Consider the following 20,101-nt stretch of genomic DNA (forward strand, 5'->3'; position numbering starts at 1 on the left):
TTTGCCACAACTTTGGAAGTATGCTTGGGGTTATTGTCCATTTGGAAGACCCATTTGCGACCAAGCTTTAACTTCCTGACTGATGTCTTGAGATGTTGCTTCAATATATCCACATCATTTTCCTTCCTCATGAGGCCATCTATTTTGTGAAGTGCACCAGTCCCTCCTGCAGCAAAGCACCCCCACAACATGATGCTGCCACCCCTACAACATGATGCTGCCACCCCTGTGCTTCACGGTTGGGACGGTGTTCTTCGGCTTGCAAGCTTCCCCCTTTTTCCTCCAAACATAAAGATGGTCATTATGGCCATGCAGTTCTATTTTTGTTTCATCAGACCAGAGGACATTTCTCCAAAAAGTACGATCTTTGTCCCCATGTGCAGTTGCAAACCGTAGTCTGGCTGTTTTATGGAGGTTTTGGAGCAGTGTCTTCTTCCTTGCTGAGAGGCCTTTCTTGTTATGTCGATATAGGCCTCGTTTTACTGTGGATATAGATATGTTTGTACCTGTTTCCTCCAGCATCTTCACAAGGTCCTTTGCTGTTGTTCTTGGATTGATTTGCACTTTTCACACCAAAATACATTCATTTCTAGGAGACAGAACGTGTCTCCTTCCTGAGCGGTATGACGGCTGCATGGTCCCATGGTGTTTATACTTGCGTACTATTGTTTGTACAGAAGAACGTGGTACCTTCAGGCATTTGGAAATTGCTCCCAAGGATGAACCAGACTTGTGGAGGTCTCCAATTTTATTTCTGAGGTCCTGGCTGATTTCTTTTGATTTTTCCATGATGTCAAGCAAAGAGGCACTGATTTTGAAGGTATGCCTTGAAATACATCCACAGGTACACCTCCAATTGACTCAAATGATGTCAATTATCCTGTCAGAAGCTTCTAAAGCCATGACGTAATTTTCTGGAATTTTCCAAGCTGTTTAAAGGCACAGTCAACTTGGTGTATGTAAACGTCTGAACCACTGGAATTGTGATACAGTGAAATAATCTGTCTGTTAACAATTGTTGGAAAAATTGCTTGTGTCATGCACAAAGTAGATGTTCTAACCAACTTGCCAAAACTATAGTTTGTTAACAAGAAATTTGTGGAGTGGTGAAATACATTTTGGTTGGGGTCATTAAAACTCATATGTAAACCTCCGACTTCAACTGTATGTAAGGTTTAACTGAGCCTTGGGGTAAGTTCAATAATCTGTTACACTCGAACCGCCATGCCACTAAAGTTTTTTTCTTCATAGAGGACAATGGTTCAGGGATGCAAAAGGATTCAAAGAAATGCTACCATTTCACATTGAATAATAGAGAGGATAATAGTTCGGCCTCCACGACGCTGTGCTGATTTTAAAACTCATGGGCTCCTGATATGCAGATGGCTCATGGGAAAGATAATTTGCTCCAGACGCTATGAGAGCGGAGCGACGGTGGAAAGTTCCAGAGACGGTGCATGTTGAATCTGCCAGCAGGGATGTGCATCACTGCAGAGTGTAGTAGTGTCTCCCTACCCACTGTCTCTATACCCTACCTGTCAGTCCCTAAAACGAGCCTACTGTCTGTCTGCTCCCTCACAGCACGTCAAAGACATCATCCTCCAGTCCAACCCCCTCCTGGAGGCCTTCGGGAACGCCAAGACAGTGAGGAACAACAACTCCAGCAGATTTGTAAGGGTCCCACGTCTTTCCAAATCTCTCTTTAAAAAATATATATATATATTATTACCGGAATGGGGGCGCCTAACATCATATGGTTGGCACTGTGTTTTGCCCTGGAATGATTTGAAGCTGCTTCACGGTTGTTTCTGGAACCAAAGCAAACACAAGGACGTCCAGTGCAAATAGAGAAGAGAAAAAAAGGAGATAGTGAATTAGTGTGCTCCTCTTTTTATAAGCTATGTTACTGCCTTCTCCCGTCTCCTCTTGGCTGGGGCTGCTAGCCTCGTGTGGCCTGGTTTACCAGGGCTGTGGGGACACACTGTCCAGAAAGAGTGGGCACTCCACTGCTAGTAAAGATGCACATAGAAAAAAACATACTATACTTTAAAGACAGTTAGCTTGGAGAGAGGTTTTAAAGGCAGACTTTAGTGTCCTCTAAAGCCAGTTTACCCACTTATAGCATTCACAACAGAGCTTAGTGGTAAGTATTGTATTCAGGTTGACAGACAAGGCAGTATTGTCTCTGTTCTTAGTTTTCCTGGTTTAGTTTGGGGAAAGTAAATTAGGTTTGACTCATGGTCTGAGAAATGGTTGAGGAAGTCTCCCTGTATGAATAGTGTCTCAGTGCACTCTGGGGCCTCAGACTGGTTGGGAATGGGATAGACATTACGGAGGACAGACCTGTCTGGAGGAAAGAAGGAAAGGGAGAGAGAGAAAGGGTTCAAGCCTTAGTACACACACCACTGGGCTGCAGGTGTGCACCCGAAGTACAACTCATGTGATGGTTGTTATTTCCTGCTCTGTGAAGTCTGGGTTTTAGCTTTAGCAAGGCCTTCGCTGATACTAAAGCGCCACACTCTCCTCCTTCAGGGGAAATACTTTGAGATCCAGTTCAGCTCCGGCGGCGAGCCAGATGGAGGGAAAATCTCCAACTTCCTGTTGGAGAAATCACGCGTCGTCATGAGGAATCCTGGAGAGAGGAGCTTCCATATATTCTATCAGGTGAGGGACTCCAGTAACATGGTGTTTTTATAATTTTCCTGTCTAATAAGAGTGTTTATGCACTTATGTGTACAGGAATTGCCTTGCAGTGTCCATGAGTAAAATTCAGCTTTCAGGACACTGACAGTAACAAGTACACTCCGTTAAGACGAGGGGGGGCAGTCTGTGCATATTTGTAAACAGCAACTGGTGCACGAAATATAAGGAAGTCTCTAGATTTTGCTCGCCTGAAGTAGAGTATATTGTGATAAATTGCAGGCCACACTACTTGCCTAGAGAGTTTTCAGCTATACTTTTCGTGGCTGTTTATTTACCACCACAGCCAGATGCTGGCATTAAGACCACAGTCATTCAGCTGTATAAGGAAATAAGCAAACAGGAAACCACTCACCCAGAGGCAGCGCTCCTACTGGCCGGAGACTTTAATGCAGGGAAACTTAAATCAGTTCTACCAAATTTCCATCAACATGTTAAATGTGCAACCAGAGGGGAAAAAAATTATAGATCACCTGTACTCCACACACACGAGGGAGACGCTTACAAAGCTCTCCCTCGCCCTCCATTTTGGTAAATCCGACCACAACTCTATCCTCCTGATTCCTACTTAGAAGCAAAAATTAAAGCAGGAAGCACCAGTGACTCGATCTATAATGAAGCAGATGCTAAACTACAGGACTGTTTTGCTATCACAGACTGGAACATGTTCGGGGATTCTTCCGATGGCATTGAGGAGCACACCACATCAGTCACTAGCTTTCTCAATAATTGCATTGAGGACGTCGTCTCCACAGTGACTATACGTACATAACCCAACTAGAAGCCATGGATTACAGGCAACATTCGCACTGAGCTAAAGGGTAGAGCTACCGCTTTCAAGGTGGACTTTAACCCGGAAGCTTACAAGAAATCCTGCTATGCCCTGCGACAAACCATCAAACAGGCAAAGCGTCAATACAGGGCTAAGATTGAATCATACTACACCAGCTCCGATGCTCGTCTCATGTGGCAGGGCTTGCAAACTACTACAGACTACAAAGGGAAGCGCAGCCGCGAGCTGCCCAGTGACACAAGCCTACCAGACGAGTAAAATGACTTCTATGCTGGCTTCGAAGCAAGCAACACTGAGGCATGCATGAGAGCATCAGCTGTTCTGGGCGACTGTGTGATCACGCTCTCCGTAGCCGACGTGAGTAAGACCTTTTAAACAGATCAACATACACAAGGCTGCGGGGCCAGACGGATTACCAGGATGTGTGCTCCAGGCATGTGCTGACCAAATGGCAGGTGTCTTCACATTTTCAACATGTCCCTGTCTGTAATACCAGCATGTTTCAATCCCAAGAACACAAAGGCAACCTGCCTAAATGACTACAGACCCGTAGCACTCACGTCCGTAGCCATGAAGTGCTTTGAAAGGTTGGTAATGGCTCACATCGACACCATTATCCAAGAAACCCTAGACCCACTCCAATTTGCATACCGCCCAATTAGACCCACAGATTATGCAATCTCTATTGCACTCCAAACTGCCCTTTCCCACCTGGACACTTATGTGAGAATGTTATTCATTGACAACAGCTCAGCGTTCAACACCATAGTACCCTCAAAGCTCATCACTAAGCTAAGGATCCTGGGACTAAACACCTCCCTCTGCATCTGGATCCTGGACTTCCTGACAGGCTGACCCCATGTGGTGAGGGTAGGTAGCAACACATCTGCCACGCTGATCCTCAACACTGGAGCTCCCCAGGGGTGCGTGCTCAGTCCCCTCATGTACTCCCTGTTCACCCACGACTGCATGGCCAGGCATGACTCCAACACCATCATTAAGTTTGCAGATGACACAACAGTGGAAGGCCTGATCACCGACAACGACGAGACAGCCTATTGGGAGGAAGTCAGAGACCTGGCCGGGAGGTGCCAGAATAACAACCTATCCCTCAACGTGACCAAGACTAAGGAGATTATTCGTGACTACAGGAAAAGGAGGACCAAGCACGCCCCCATTCTCATCGACGGGCTGTAGTGGAGCAGGTTGAGAGCTTCAAGTTCCTTGGTGTCCGCATCAACAACAAACTAGAATGGTCCAAACAGTTGTGAAGAGGGCACGACAAAGCCTATTCTCCCTCAGGAAACTAAAAAGATTTGGCATGGGTCCTGAGATCCTCAAATGGTTCTACAGCTGCAACATCTGCTCGGCCTCTGACCGCAAGGCACTACCAAGGGTAGTGCGTACTGCCCAGTACATCACTGGGGCTAAGCTGCCTGCCATCCAGGACCTATACACCAGATGGTGTCAGAGGAAGGCCCTAAAAATTGTCAAAGACCCCAGCCACCCCAGTCATAGACTCTCTACTACCGCATGGCAAATGGTACCGGAGTGCCAAGTCTAGGACAAAAAGTATTCTCAACAGTTTTTACCGCCAAGCCATAAGACTCCTGAACAGGTAATCAAATTGCTACCCGGACTATTTGCATTGTGTGCCTCCCCCCAACCCCTCTTTTTACGCTGCAGCTACTCTCTGTTTATCATATATGTATAGTCACTTTAACTATACATTCATGTACATACTACCTCAATTGGGTCGACCAACCAGTGCTCCCGCACATTGGCCAACCGGGCTATCTGCATTGTGTCCCACCCACCACCCGCCAACCCCTCTTTGACGCTACTTCTACTCTCTGTTCATCATATATGCATAGTCACTTTAACCATATCTACATGTACAATACTACCTCAATCAGCCTGACTAACCGGTGTCTGTATGTAGCCTCGCTACTTTTATAGCCTCGCTACTGTATATAGCCTGTCTTTTTACTGTTGTTTTATTTCTTTACCTACCTATTGTTCACCTAATACCTTTTTTGCACTCTTGGTTAGAGCCTGTAAGTAAGCATTTCACTGTAAGTTATACACCTGTTGTATTCGGCGCACGTGACAAATAAACTTTGATTTGATGTGCTATTTGGCTCCTGAAAGCTGGTCGAGTTGTTCTCACTGTGTACCACTTGAGGTCTCTGGAAGAGAGGTGGCGGTCAAACTCCCATAATGAAACTTTTGGACACGTGAAAGGAGAATAAAGCATACAACTCTAAATTGGGTGTAAAACATGTGGTTCTGATCACTTAATGAGCATGTGCGTATTGTGCTGCCTGTCTAAAATACTTCTGTCATGTAGAAATGTGAGGAAAGACGATGTGAGTTTACAGGTTGAAAGCTCCTGTTGACCTTTTGAGTCTAGAATTACTGTATACAGGTTCTTACTTGACAGAAGTATAATCATGTATCACTGTCTTCTGTTTGTGCAGTTGATAGAGGGAGCCACTGGAGAACAGAAGAGCAGCCTCGGAATCACAAGCCTAGATTACTACAATTACCTCAATCAGTCTGGATCCTACAAAGTGGATGACATCAACGACAAAAGTGATTTTCAGGAAACTGTGGTACGTTTTACTTGGTATCTTTCCATTGTTATTGTTCTCTCTCTCTCTCTCTGCCTTTCTCTTCTTCACGGCCTCTCTTCCATTCTCCACCCTGTACTGCACCTGTTTTTATTTTACCAGTCAAACCACAACGGGAGTAATTAGAGGACATAGTTTAGGTACCACAGCAGTAAGTACAGTGTCTTGCAAAAGTATTCACCCCCCTTGGTGTTTTTCCTATTTTGTTCCATTACAACCTGTAATTTAAATGGATTTTTATTTGGATTTCATGTAATGGACATACACAAAATAGTCCAAATTGGTGAAGTGAAATTTAAAAAATAGCTTGTTTCTAAATAAATAAAAAAACTGAAAAGTTGTGCGTGCATATGTGTTCACCCCCTTTGCTATGAAGCCCATAAATAAGATCTGGTGCAACCAATTGCCTTCAGAAGTCACATAATTAGTTTGATTGCACACAGGTTGACTTTATTTAACTGTCACACGATCTGTCACATGATCGGTCACATGATCTCAGTATATTTACACCTGTTCTGAAAGGCCCCAGAGTCTGCTACACCACTAAGCAAGGGGCACCACCAAACAAGCGGCACCATGAAGACCAAGGAGCTCTCCACACAGGTCAGGGACAAAGTTGTGGAGAAGTACAGATCAAGGTTGGGTTATAAAAAATATCCAAAACTTTGAACATCTGACAGAACACCATTTTAAATCCATTATTGAAAAATGTAAAGAATATGGAACCACCACGTTTCGTGTTCGCTAAAAAGCACGTAGGAGACTCCCCAAACATATGGAAGAAGGTACTCTGGTCAGATGAGACTAACATATAGCTTTTTGGTCATCATGGGAAACCGCTATGTCTGGTGCAAGCCCAACACCTCTCATCACCCCGAGAATACTATTCCCACAGTGAAGCATGGTGGTGGCAGCATCATGCCGGGGGGGGGGATGTTTTTCATCGGCAGCTGACTTGGAAACTGGTCAGAATTGAAGGAATGATGGATGGCGCTAAATACAGGGAAATTCTTGAGGGAAACCTGTTTCAGTCTTCCAGAGATTTGAGACTGGGACGGAGGTTCACCTTCCAGCAGGACACTGACCCTAAGCATACTGCTAAAGCAACACTTGAGTGGTTTAAGGGGAAACATTTAAATGTCTTGTAATGGCCTAGTCAAAGCCCATACCTCAATCCAATTGAGAATCTCTGGTATGACTTAAAGATTGCTGTATACCAGCGGAACCCATCCAACTTGATGGAGCTGGAGCAGTTTTGCCTTGAAGAATGGGCAAAAATCCCAGTGGCTAGATGTGCCAAGCTTATAGAGACATACCCCAAGAGACTTGCAGCTGTAATTGCTGCAAAAGGTGGCTCTACAAAGTATTGACTTTGGGGAGGGGGTGAATAGTTATGCATCTTCAAAGTGGTAGGCATGTTGTGTAAATCAAATGATACAACCTGGAATTAAAATAGTTTTTTTTGGGGGGGGGGGTTGTAAGGTAACAAAATAGGAGAAATGCCAAGGGGGGTGAATACTTTTGCAAGCCACTGTAAACCTGTTTTTCAACCCTTGGTTCATGCCTCCTGTTCTGTCTCTGTCCTCTACCAGCATGCCATGGAGGTGATTGGCATCTCAGGGGAGGACCGTGGCCTGGTGCTGCAGATCGTAGCCGGAGTCCTGCACCTTGGGAACATCAACTTCAGGGAAGCAGGGAACTACGCCGCTGTTGAGAGCGAGGAGTGTACGTACCAACCCTTGTAACTTTGTTTATGTAGAGGGCTAGGTAGAGTTTGTTACTTGCACCAATCCAGTCCTTTCACATCTGAGGGGAGTCAACAGGGTGTGGGATGGGAGAAAGGGGTCAGACTGTCTCTCTGTCTCCAACCTGCAGACTGGCATGTCCCCCTGGCGTTCCTCTCCAGTGTCCTGGGCTGCCCTTTATGGGACGGGTTAGGAAGCACATTTCTCAGCATGCTGCACTGACTGTTTTCACTCCCCAAAGCTTCATTGTGTTAATGCAGGGCTGCAGCCAAGATCCAGGCCACGCTGAATTACCAGAGAAAATAAAAAAACATTTTCAATGTCTGAGCACATAACATCACAGACTAAAATTACTCAGAGAAATGCAGCCTTTTCCTGCCCCACTCCTACTCTCCCCCCCCGCCCCTCTCTTCCCCTTCCTCCCTCCTTCCCTCCCTTCTTCTCTACTTCCTTGCCCGCCTCACAGCCACCCATCCAGGCTGAATTATGCAATATAGCACCTCTGGTTAGCCCAGGGTACAAAGCGGCGTTGTGTAGGGTCTCTGCATTTCCTCTCCCCCCTATCTCACTTCCTGTCTGACTGCAATGTGTTTCACATATCAAGAACCCTGGTGCTCCATATAAAACCACACCAACACAAGTCGACATAAACATCTGCTCACACTCAGCCAAACAAATCCCTGCCCCAGATCCACTAGAAAAAACACTCCCTTGTACTGTACATATAAACCTATAACCATCCATCAGACTGGTATGGATCATTCTTTTGGGTATAGATGAACTGGCTGCTCGTCATTGATACTATCTATATCCTCTTTGAGGGAGAGGGCTACAGTAGGAGATGCAGCATGGTCCTGAGGATAGACTTGGCCTGTGCTGTGGTATGGAGTACAGTCAGTCACACCCTCATTTCCCAAACGGGGGCTATTTGATCCATCTGATGCATTCTCAGACACCGTCAGACCCAGAGACTGAGAGCAGTTTCCTTCTGGGGGAAGTGACTCAGTGTAATGAGGCAGGGAGGGGCTCTCAGGAGAGTCCTAATGGCCCTCCACATGCTCAGGCCTCTGCTAGGAGAACCCAGTTGTTGTGGCTATGGCAGGGAGGAGTGAGCAATGAGTCATCACCAGACTTGATTGCATTCCGTTTTGTTGTTGAACCCTTTGTTTCATTGTATCCAACATATTCAGAATGTACTGGTGTTTTGTCTCATGAGGGTGTGTGCCACACATCTGTAGAATGTCTCTTTCTTCATTCTCTCTCATCTCTCTCTCTACAGTCCTGGCCTTCCCTGCGTTTCTGCTGAGGATTGACCAGAAGCGGCTGAAGGAGAAGTTGACCAGCAGGAAGATGGACAGCAAGTGGGGCAGTTCTATGGAGTCCATCGACGTGACACTGAATGTGGAGCAGGCGTGTTACACACGGGACGCCCTGTCCAAGGCCCTGCACTCACGTGTTTTTGACTTCCTAGTAGAGGTATGAATGGACACTCCTCCTCCTTGACCTGTTGACCTTTAGAATAATACCCGGTCCTCTCCCATCTTAAATGGCCAAATGTAACAAAGCATTTTTTTTCCTGTTTCAGTCCATCAACAAAGCCATCGTGAAGGTTCATCAAGAGTTTAATATTGGTGTGTTGGATATCTATGGATTTGAAATATTCCAAGTAAGTTTTCTGTAGATTTGCCCTTTCATGTTATGATTTACATATGGAAATCTTAGCATAAGGTGATACATGGTCACTACATCTCAATAATCATAGTACAGTTTGGGTAGTTAAACAGCTTAAAGACACCGGATCAGACCGATTTTGTAAAGTGTCCGGATTATGTCCCATCTCTTGATTGGGACAGCATTCTTTAATGGACTTTTCTAATCTGATTAGCTGTTTGTTTAGGTTGCATTATTGGGGGTCTCACAGATGCCCCCTGAAAAGGACTGGCCTTGATTAAATAATGAAACGGGACAGCTGCAGTGTCGTAGCGTGGCGACAGTCTCAAACCATGATGTACCTGTCCTATGATAACTAACATGAGCTAATGTTAAGCTGTATGTTTAGATAGCATACAACTGTTATCTAAACAGTGGTTGGGTCCGTCCACAGTCCTTATGTTAATACACAGGCCTATTACTAACAAAGCACAGAGAAAATAAACCTCAGTGCTCAGAGGGCCTGAGAAGGGAAATATCGGGTTTCTTTAGATAAAACATTAGTCTCAGGTCCCAGGTCTATTGTGGTGTAAAGTACTGTGTAGATGTTTTCCTCCAGCCACTCCAGGCTGACTGGTAGATAACCTCACCTCATAAACGGGGCCCATTCAGGAAGCCCAGAGGAGTTCCCCAGCTCTCTGTGTCCGTACGGATGACTTCACTCTCACAGCCTCTCTGGTTTATCACTAATGCATCATCTCTTTCTGTGTAGAAAAATGGCTTTGAGCAGTTCTGCATCAACTTTGTGAATGAGAAACTGCAACAGATCTTCATTGAGCTCACGCTTAAAGCTGAGCAGGTAATGTTTTGGGCTTTTCACTCATTGTTCTTACACCAGCAGAAGTTACTTGTCTCATGTTTAAGTAGAGAATCATCGTCAGACCAATCACTCTTCTTCCCCCTCTCTCTCTAGGAGGAGTATGTACAAGAAGGCATCCGATGGACTCCTATCGAATACTTTAACAACAAGATTGTCTGCGATCTCATTGAGAGCAAACTGGTAAGCAGAGTCCCCAGTGCCCACTATTAATTTAATGCATACCTTGAAGTCACATATAAATGGGATAACAGGAAACAGTTGTGAAACTGCTTTAGATAAATCTGTAGTTTGTTATGCCTGCTGTCAAAATGCTCCAAATAAGAGCAAACACTCTGCCAATTGAGTTACAGTAGGGCCACTGAAGCCTCCCCACTCTTCCCATGACCGGCAGTCTAACATCCTCAAACGTGCCGACATGCCTCTTAATTTGATTTATCCGTCCCGCTGAGAGGCTTAATCCATGAAATCCACAACAAGGGCGACCCTTAAACAAGCTGTGATCTGAGGCAGCCAAGCAGGGAGTCTGTGTCCAGTCTCTGACTACTCTGTTTTAGACCAAGCCCAGTTGGCTACATCTGTGACTGTGGTAACTTTACCACAACTGCATTTCCACTAGTGACAAAAAACCTGTGTTCTCTGTTTGTGACTTTGCCACAACTAAAGAGCCAGAGACACTGCAGTGACTGTTATCAGTGAAGGCCACTGGCCGCCGTGTCCAGCCAGATAGGGCAGCAGTGTTGTGATGACATCATTCAGTGTGGGTGTGTGATGTTCTGGGATGCAACGCGGTAGCTAATTGTGAATTGGCTCTGCTGTTATGCTTTGAGCTGGTGGAGTACACAATGAATATTGTAACCCTTGTTTATCACTTTAGTCTATCCCTGACATTGATGTATTTATGTGGAATTCAGAAAGAGTGTTTAGTGTGTGAAGAAAGTTAGCATTGTCAGTTATAATCAAGATGGTCATGGGGGATATGTTAAGGTTTTAGATCTGATGTGGTGGCTGAGGTTATTCTCTGTGCTTATCTCTTTGGTTCTCCTCCCAGAACCCCCCTGGCATCATGAGTATCCTGGATGACGTGTGTGCCACCATGCACGCGGTGGGCGAGGGGGCAGACCAGACCATGCTGCAGAAGCTGAGGGTGGCCATCAACTCCCATGAACACTTCAACAGCTGGAACCAAGGCTTCATCATCCACCACTACGCTGGCAAGGTCTGCAACACTGCAGTATACCGTTTCTCCTCTCCTCTCCTTGTCCCTCTCTCCTCTCGTCTCTCCCCCTATCTTTCTTTCATTCTGTCTTTCATATTGTTGTGCTCTTTCTTCTTCTCACGTCGTCTCTTTCTCTTCTTCCAGTCCTTTTCTCACTCTTTCTCAATTTCTCTCACCCTTTCATTCTCTTGGTCTGTGCTGTTTGCTTCAGATGTGTTTGGGTCTCAGTCTGGTACACATGCCACAAGTCCTAATTAACCATGTCATAATGGCTTGGAGGGGTCCTGGTCCTAAGTCATCATGGCTTAGAACATTCCTACAGTACCACCCCAGACTATAGTGGCTATACCGATGATCTATACACACTCTATGTATATGAAGCTGGAGTTGGGAAGCAAGCTTAAAAATGTAACATTGGTGGTCTTGCAGAGAACCTGTCATCAATCGATTCTCTTTTGTCAATTAATTTTTTTGTTGTTGTTGCTCTTAACATTCTCTGTTCATTTTGATAGTACCGTCAGCTCAGTCCAGGTGCCCTAACTGCTGTCTGAATGGGTTAACTGTGTGCTGTGATCGTCACTAACCCTCTAACATCTCTCCTTCAGGTGTCCTACGACGCAGAGGGTTTCTGTGAGAGGAACCGTGACGTCCTCTTCAGTGACCTCATCGAGTTGATGCAAAGCAGCGAAATGTAATCCACTCATCACTTATGCGAGCATTAGAGAGCATATGCAGCTAGCTGTTCTTTCTGAGACCGGGCCGAGCATTTAGTTTAAGTCCACAAAGAGACATCTTCTATTATGATCTATATAAATGGATGCATCTGAAGGAGACTTGCAGATGACTAGTGCAGCTGGAAAAGGCAGATCAATAGGCGTGTGCAGGGCTGGAGGTGCTCTCCCCTCTCTTGGGGGTTTGCTCAGGACTTCTAAGGTCTGGCGAGTGTCTCACTGTCTCCCTAGGGAGCTACATTGAGGAGTAGACTCCCCTGACCGCCTTGTGTGTTCCTGGGCCTCCTTTGAGCCGCCAGTGGCCATCTGTGCAAACAGCCCCCACAGCCTCTAAAGCCCTTTTGTGTGTAGCCTGCAGGGGGGCCTGCAGGGTGGGCCATGCCAAGACCCCCAAACCCCATTCAGATCCCAAACCCCCCCCCCCCCCCCCCCCCACACACACACACACACAGACACAAATGTGTGGAGGGAAAGGAGCCTCATTCCTTAGCGCAGCAGGTCTGCTCAGAGAAGAAAGAAAATATCATTATAGTCAGCTGGACATTGTTAGTGTGCTGCTGGTCCATCTGCACACACAAAGCCCACTGATCCTCCCTTATGTCCACATGGCCTTGATTAAAAAGTTTAAGACCAGACAAATACTCATGCAGGGAAAGATGGTAGCTCTCATGTGTAAACGTTTGCACATTTTGTGTCCTGACAGTCCTTGTATTTGTTTTACGTGACTAATATGTTTGTCAACAACAAATAAATAATTCCTTAAGCAGTAGATTTCTTGAACTTGAACCTTGTTAGTTATTATTTACAACAGGTTTATTTGAGGACTGCAAAATGAGCACTTTGAGCACTTCAAGTGATAAACAGAAAGGTTGAGATCAGAACTATTGAGAGGTTCTGGAATCCCAGCAACTATGTGCTACATTCTGACCAGCACACATCCATCATGGGTTTAGAGACCATGTTGTGAGTGAGGACATTCTGACTGTAGCATGATTACAAGGAATGAGTATGAAGAAATACCATATTTGCTGGTATAACTTTCCAGTCACAGTGCAATAAAAATGCACATTTCGAGGAAGTGAAAGTCACAGTTTGGCAGGAGAGCCGCTAAAAACCACAGTTATTCAAACTTCAGCTCAGTTCCCTGAAGCTAAACAACAATGTGAGCTGAGCCACTGGCAGCCAGTGCAGAGATTCCATAGACCTGAGTTTGCTGCTTCTAAGAAAACTCAAGTGGAAAAAAGTCTTAGCCTGCTCTTCCTAATACGTTGCCAATGTTGTCTATCAGTCCTTATTACACCCTGGTTCTCCTCTACAGAGCTTTCATCAGGGCCCTGTTTCCAGATAACCTCAACGCCGAAAAGAAAGGCAGGCCAACAACAGCGGGCAGTAAAATCAAGGTGTGTTGAGCTGCTGTGAGACGTGTGCTTGTACACCGTACATCAGTGACATGGGTGTATCTATGGGCCATGCAGCTACCTGACCTTATCACTCTCTGTCAGGTGCAAATCCAGAGCCTGCAGATGAAAAGAAAATTCACTCCAGTGTTGTTTTAGTGTCGTCTCTGTGTTCCAGTGATGGCAGTTTTAATCAGCGACGTGGTGCCATGTTCTCTCTCTAACACCCATCAGTATCTCTTAAGCACAAAGATACCACCTTGTAATCAGTCGCGTCTGTGCTGTGTCCCTGAACACTACAGCTTGGAGTACAAACAGTGATTCAGCAACAACATGTAGATACAGTTTATATGTTTTAAACACACACTATTCTTCATCCTCTCCCTCCTCTTCTTCCTCCTCCTTCTCCGTTCAGAAACAAGCGAATGACCTGGTCCAGACGCTGATGAAGTGCACCCCTCACTACATCCGCTGCATCAAACCCAATGAGACCAAGAAGCCCAAGGACTGGGAGGAGAGCCGGTGAGTGTCTGAACACTGAAATGTCAGGGAACTGCAAAATACACAAGTCTTTGAGATGTGTGTGAAAGTGTCTAAACTAAACCGTTTTTTATTACATAATTTACAGTCCGTTCTGGAGATTGTCAATTGATATTGAGCAGGATATCACATTACTCAACTCAATGTTGTTAGGTCTGCTTGTTGAATCACTCACTGGTATTGTATTTCCCTGTTCGGGCCTCTTTATGACTGGGTGATGGAGGAAGTCTCTGAGACACTCCAACTCCCTCTGTTTTTCCTTCCCGCTCTTCCTTCCCTGGCTGGGTACAAGATGTACTGATGCAGGGTGCTGTGTTTGGGCCTAATGGTCTTCCTGTTGTGAGCAGCAGTGAGCTGGGCTCAGGCTCAGGTCGGACTGCCTAATTAGCACCAGAACTGCTGTTTTCACAGGAAGCCTGGGTGCATTCTTTAGTTCCTTAGTGTTGGAACATATCAATTATGTTCTAGCCCCACCATGAGGTTCAACATAAAATATAGAATTTATCTATTTAGATTTATCTTAGAAATGGAGGTAGGTAGATGCTGACAGATGAATGTCTTTACTGCTAAATCTTTGTGGTGAAGGGTTGGTTGAAGCATCTGACCAACCTTCTTCATACATCCCAGCCAGACTGACACTGTATTCCCCTCTCTCTTCTTTCTTCAGGGTAAAGCACCAAGTGGAGTACCTGGGCCTGAAGGAGAACATCAGGGTGAGGCGTGCTGGCTATGCCTACCGCAGAGTCTTCAGGAAGTTCCTCAACAGGTAAGGCCCTTCCTTCTGGGGGAGAGTGGCATAACGGAATTAATGAATTCTACACTTTCAGTGTATATCAAATTTTATTTGGTCACATACACGTGTTTAGCAGATGTTATTGCGAGTGTAGCGAAATGCTTGTGCTTCTAGTTTCGACAGTGCAGCAATATCTAGCAAGAAATATCTAACAATTTCATAACATATACCCAATACATATACCCAATGGAACTAAGAATATATAAACTCAACAAAAAAAGGAACGTCCCTTTTTCAGGACCCTGTCTTTCAAAGATTATTTGTAAAAATCCAAATAACTTCACAGATCTTCATTGTAAAGGGTTTAAACACTGTTTCCCATGCTTGTTCAATGAACCATAAACAATTAATGAACATGCACCTGTGGAACGGTCGCTAAGACACTAACAGCTTACAGATGGTAGGCAATTAAGGTCACAGTAATGAAAACTTAGGACACTAAAGAGGCCTTTCTACTGACTCTGAAAAACACCAAAAGAAAGATGCCCAAGGTCCCTGCTCATCTGTGTGGACGTGCCTTAGGCATGCTGCAAGGAGGCATGAGGACTGCAGATGTACTGTGAGACGCCTAAGACGGCACTACAGGGAGACAGGATGAACAGCTGATTGTCCTCACAGTGGCAGACCACATGTAACAACACCTGCACAGGATCGGTACATCTGAACATCACACCTGCGAGACAGGTACAGGATGGCAACAACAACTGCCCGAGTTACACCAGGAACGCACAATCCCTCCATCAGTGCTCAGACTGTCTGCAATGGGCTGAGAGAGGCTGGACTGAGGGCTTGTTGTAAGGCAGGTCCTCACCAGACATCACCGGCAACAACGTCGCCTATGGGCACAAACCCACCGTCGCTGGACCAGACAGGACTGTCAAAAAGTGCTCTTCACTGACGAGTTGCAGTTTTGTCTCACATGGGGTGATGGTTGGATTCGCGTTTATTGTCGAAGTAATGAGCGTTACACCGAGGCCTGCTCGTTCTGTGTGTGATTTTATGCAAGACAGGAATGTCAGTGTTTTGCCATGGCCAGCGAAGAGCCCGGATCTCACGTCTGGGACCTGTTGGATCAGAGGGTGAAGGCTAGGGAGGAGGAGATGCACTGCAGTACTTAATGCAGCTGGTGGCAACACCAGATACTGACTGTAACTTTTGATTTTGACCCCCCCCCTTTGTTCAGGGACACATTATTCAATTTCTGTTAGTTACATGTCTGTGGAACTTGTTCAGTTTATGTCTCAGTTGTTGAATCTTATGTTCATACAAATATTATACAAATAAACGCAGTTGACCGTGAGAGGACGTTTCTTTTTCTGCTGAGTTTATATGTACAGTTGAAGTCGGAAGTTTACATACACTTAGGTTGGAGTCATTTAAAACTAGTTTTTCAACCACTCCACAAATTTCTTGTTAACAAACTATAGTTTTGGCAAGTCGGTTAGAACATCTAATTTGTGCATGACACAAGTAATTTTTCCAACAATTGTTTACAGACAGATTATTTCACTTAGAATTCACTGTATCACAGTTCCAGTGGGTCAGAAGTTGACTGTGCCTTTAAACAGCTTGGAAAATTCCAGAAAATGTCATGGCTTTCGAAGCTTCTAATACGCTAATTGACATAAATTGAGTCAATTGGAGGTGTACCTGTGGATGTATTTCAAGGCCTACCTTCAAACTCAGTGCCTCTTTGTTTGACATCATGGGAAAATCAAAAGAAATCAGCCAAGACCTCAGAAAAATTTTTTTAGATCTCCACAAGTCTGGTTCATCCTTGAGAGCCATTTCCAAATGCCTGAAGGTACCATGTTCATCTGTACAAACAATAGTATGCAAATATAAACACCAGGGGACCACGCAGCCGTCATACTGCTCAGGAAGAAGATGCGTTCTGTCTCCTTGTGATGAACGTACTGAAAAGTGCAAATCAATCCCAGAACAACAGCAAAGGACCTTGTGAAGATGCTGGAGAAAACGGGTACAAAAGTATCTATATCCACAGTAATACGAGTCCTATATCAACATAACCTGAAAGGCCGCTCAGCAACGAAGAATCCACTGCTCCAAAACCGCCATAAAAAAGCCAGACTACGGTTTGCAACTGCACATGGGGACAAAGATCGTACTTTTTGTCCTCTGGTCTGATGAAACAAAAATAGAACTGTTTGGCCATAATAACCATCATTATGTTTGGAGGAAAAAGGGGGAGGCTTGCAAGCTGAAGAACACTGCTTTGCTGCAGGAGGGACTGGTGCACTTCACAAAATAGATGGCCTCATGAGGAAGGGAAATTATGTGGATATATTGAAGCAACATCTCAAGACATCAGGCAGGAAGTTAAAGCTTGGACGCAAATGGGTCTTCCAATTGGACAATAACCCCAAGCATACAAAATGGCTTAAGGAGAACAAAGTCAAGATATTGGAGTGGCCATCACAAAGCCCTGACCTCAATCCTATAATAAATTTGTGGGCAGAACTGAAAAAGCATATGCGAGCAAGGAGGCCTACGAACCTGACTCAGTTACACCAGCTCTGTCAGGAGGAATCGTCTGACCCACTGGGAATGTGATGAAAGAAATACAGCTGAAATAAATCATTCTCTCTACTATTATTCTGACATTTCACATTCTTAAAATAGTGGTGATCCTAACTGACCTAAGACGGGGAATTTTTACTATGATCAAATGTCAGGGATTGTGAAGAACTGAGTTTAAATGTATTTGGCTAAGGTGTCTGTAAACTTTTGACTTCAACTGTATGCGTCTCTTTCGTGTGACACTATCTTCCCTGCCCTCCCAGAATAAGAACAGCGGTTGGTTTTTGTATGCCCCTATCCCAGTCAGCAGCATAGAGTAGGGCGGTCTCTCTCTCATCTCTCTCAGGAAAAGGACACAGGGTCGGCATTTGCAGGCAGTCGGGAAGTGTTCACTTTGCTAATGTTAGTGTTGGCAGGCTCAAAGGAACAGGCTGTGGGGTGTGCTGAGCCTGCTGATGAGAACCACTGCTATAGAACACAGGGAGAGCTCATGGCTTCTGTTGTCAGATTTATACACATACTGTATAAGAGTCATCGTGAAAAAGCACTGCTGAGTTTCGGGTTTGGTTACTGTATTGTTAGACTTGTGGTCAATGTACACTGCTCAAAAAAATAAAGGGAACACTAAAATAACACATCCTAGATCTGAATGAATGAAATATTCTTATTAAATACTTTTTTCTTTACATAGTTGAATATGCTGACAACAAAATCGCACACAAATTATCAATGGAAATCAAATATATCAACCCATGGAGGTCTGGATTTGGAGTTACACTCACAATTAAGGTGGAAAACAACACTACAGGCTGATCCAACTTTGATGTAATGTCCTTAAAACAAGTCAAAATCAGGCTCAGTAGTGTGTGTGGCCTCCACGTGCCTGTATGACCTCCCTACAACGCCTGGGCATGCTCCTGATGAGGTGACGGATGGTATCCTGAGGGATCTCCTCCCAGACCTGGACTAAAGCATCTGCCAACTTCTGGACAGTCTGTGGATGGAGCGAGACATGATGTGCTCAATTGGATTCAGGTCTGGGGAACGGGCGGGCCAGTCCATAGCATCAATGCCTTCCTCTTGCAGGAACTGCTGACACATAGCATTGTCTTGCATTAGGAGGAACCTAGGGCCAACCGCACCAGCATATGATCTCACAAGGGGTCTGAGGATCTCATCTCGGTACCTAATGGCAGTCAGAATACCTCTGGCGAGCACATGGAGGGCTGTGCGGCCCCCCAAAGAAATACCAAATCAAATGTATTTATATAGCCCTTCGTACATTATCTGATATCTCAAAGTGCTGTACAGAAACCCAGCCTAAAACCCCAAACAGCAAGCAATGAAGGTGTAGAAGCACGGTGGCTAGGAAAAACTCCCTAGAAAGGCCAAAACCTAGGAAGAAACCTAGAGAGGAACCAGGCTATGTGGGGTGGCCAGTCCTCTTCTGGCTGTGCCGGGTGGAGATTATAACAGAACATGGTCAAGATGTTCAAATGTTCATAAATGACCAGCATGGTCGAATAATAATAAGGCAGAACAGTTGAAACTGGAGCAGCAGCACAGTCAGGTGGACTGGGGACAGCAAGGAGTCATCATGTCAGGTAGTCCTGGGGCATGGTCCTAGGGCTCAGGTCCTCCGAGAGTGAGAAAGAGAGAGAGAAGGAGAGAATTAGAGAACGCACACTTAGATTCACACAGGACACCGAATAGGACAGGAGAAGTACTCCAGATATAACAAACTGACCCTAGCCCCCCGACACAAACTACTGCAGCATAAATACTGGAGGCTGAGACAGGAGGGGTCAGGAGACACTGTGGCCCCATCCGAGGACACCCCCGGACAGGGCCAAACAGGAGGGATATAACCCCACCCACTTTGCCAAAGCACAGCCCCCACACCACTAGAGGGATATCTTCAACAACCAACTTACCATCCTGAGACAAGGCTGAGTATATCCCACAAAGACCTCCGCCACGGCACAACCCAAGGGGGGGGGGGGGGCGCCAACCCAGACAGGATGACCACATCAGTGAATCAACCCACTCAGGTGACGCACCCCCTCCAGGGACGGCATGAGAGAGCCCCAGTAAGCCAGTGACTCAGCCCCTGTAATAGGGTTAGAGGCAGAGAATCCCAGTGGAAAGAGGGGAACCGGCCAGGCAGAGACAGCAAGGGCGGTTCGTTGCTCCAGAGCCTTTCCGTTCACCCTCCCGCTCCTGGGCCAGACTACACTCAATCATATGACCCACTGAAGAGATGAGTCTTCAGTAGAGACTTAAAGGTTGAGACCGAGTTTGCGTCTCTGACATGGGTAGGCAGACCGTTCCATAAAAATGGAGCTCTTTAGGAGAAAGCCCTGCCTCCAGCTGTTTGCTTAGAAATTCTAGGGACAATTAGGAGGCCTGCGTCTTGTGACCTTAGCGTACGTGTAGGTATGTACTGCAGGACCAAATCAGAGAGATAGGTTGGAGCAAGCCC

The 20,101-nt window shown here is 45.6% G+C and overlaps 1 protein-coding gene across 2 annotated transcripts in view; it reads left to right on the forward strand.

Annotated features, from left to right (window-relative positions):
- Positions 1 to 20,101, forward strand: part of myo1ea (myosin IEa) — a 62,692-nt gene that overhangs the window by 31,189 nt on the left and 11,402 nt on the right. For both annotated transcript variants that reach the window (XM_021586212.2, XM_021586214.2), the window contains exons 6-18: positions 1,582 to 1,671; positions 2,533 to 2,664; positions 5,974 to 6,108; positions 7,719 to 7,851; positions 9,151 to 9,347; positions 9,457 to 9,537; positions 10,294 to 10,380; positions 10,495 to 10,581; positions 11,450 to 11,617; positions 12,223 to 12,308; positions 13,667 to 13,748; positions 14,161 to 14,267; positions 14,953 to 15,051. In XM_021586212.2, the coding sequence (XP_021441887.2) occupies positions 1,582 to 1,671; positions 2,533 to 2,664; positions 5,974 to 6,108; positions 7,719 to 7,851; positions 9,151 to 9,347; positions 9,457 to 9,537; positions 10,294 to 10,380; positions 10,495 to 10,581; positions 11,450 to 11,617; positions 12,223 to 12,308; positions 13,667 to 13,748; positions 14,161 to 14,267; positions 14,953 to 15,051 (1,484 nt within the window). The remainder of the gene's footprint in view (positions 1 to 1,581; positions 1,672 to 2,532; positions 2,665 to 5,973; positions 6,109 to 7,718; positions 7,852 to 9,150; positions 9,348 to 9,456; positions 9,538 to 10,293; positions 10,381 to 10,494; positions 10,582 to 11,449; positions 11,618 to 12,222; positions 12,309 to 13,666; positions 13,749 to 14,160; positions 14,268 to 14,952; positions 15,052 to 20,101) is intronic.

The sequence above is a fragment of the Oncorhynchus mykiss genome, chromosome 26 (genome assembly GCF_013265735.2).
Source record: "Oncorhynchus mykiss isolate Arlee chromosome 26, USDA_OmykA_1.1, whole genome shotgun sequence".
In the NCBI taxonomy this organism is placed as follows: Eukaryota; Metazoa; Chordata; class Actinopteri; order Salmoniformes; family Salmonidae; genus Oncorhynchus; species Oncorhynchus mykiss.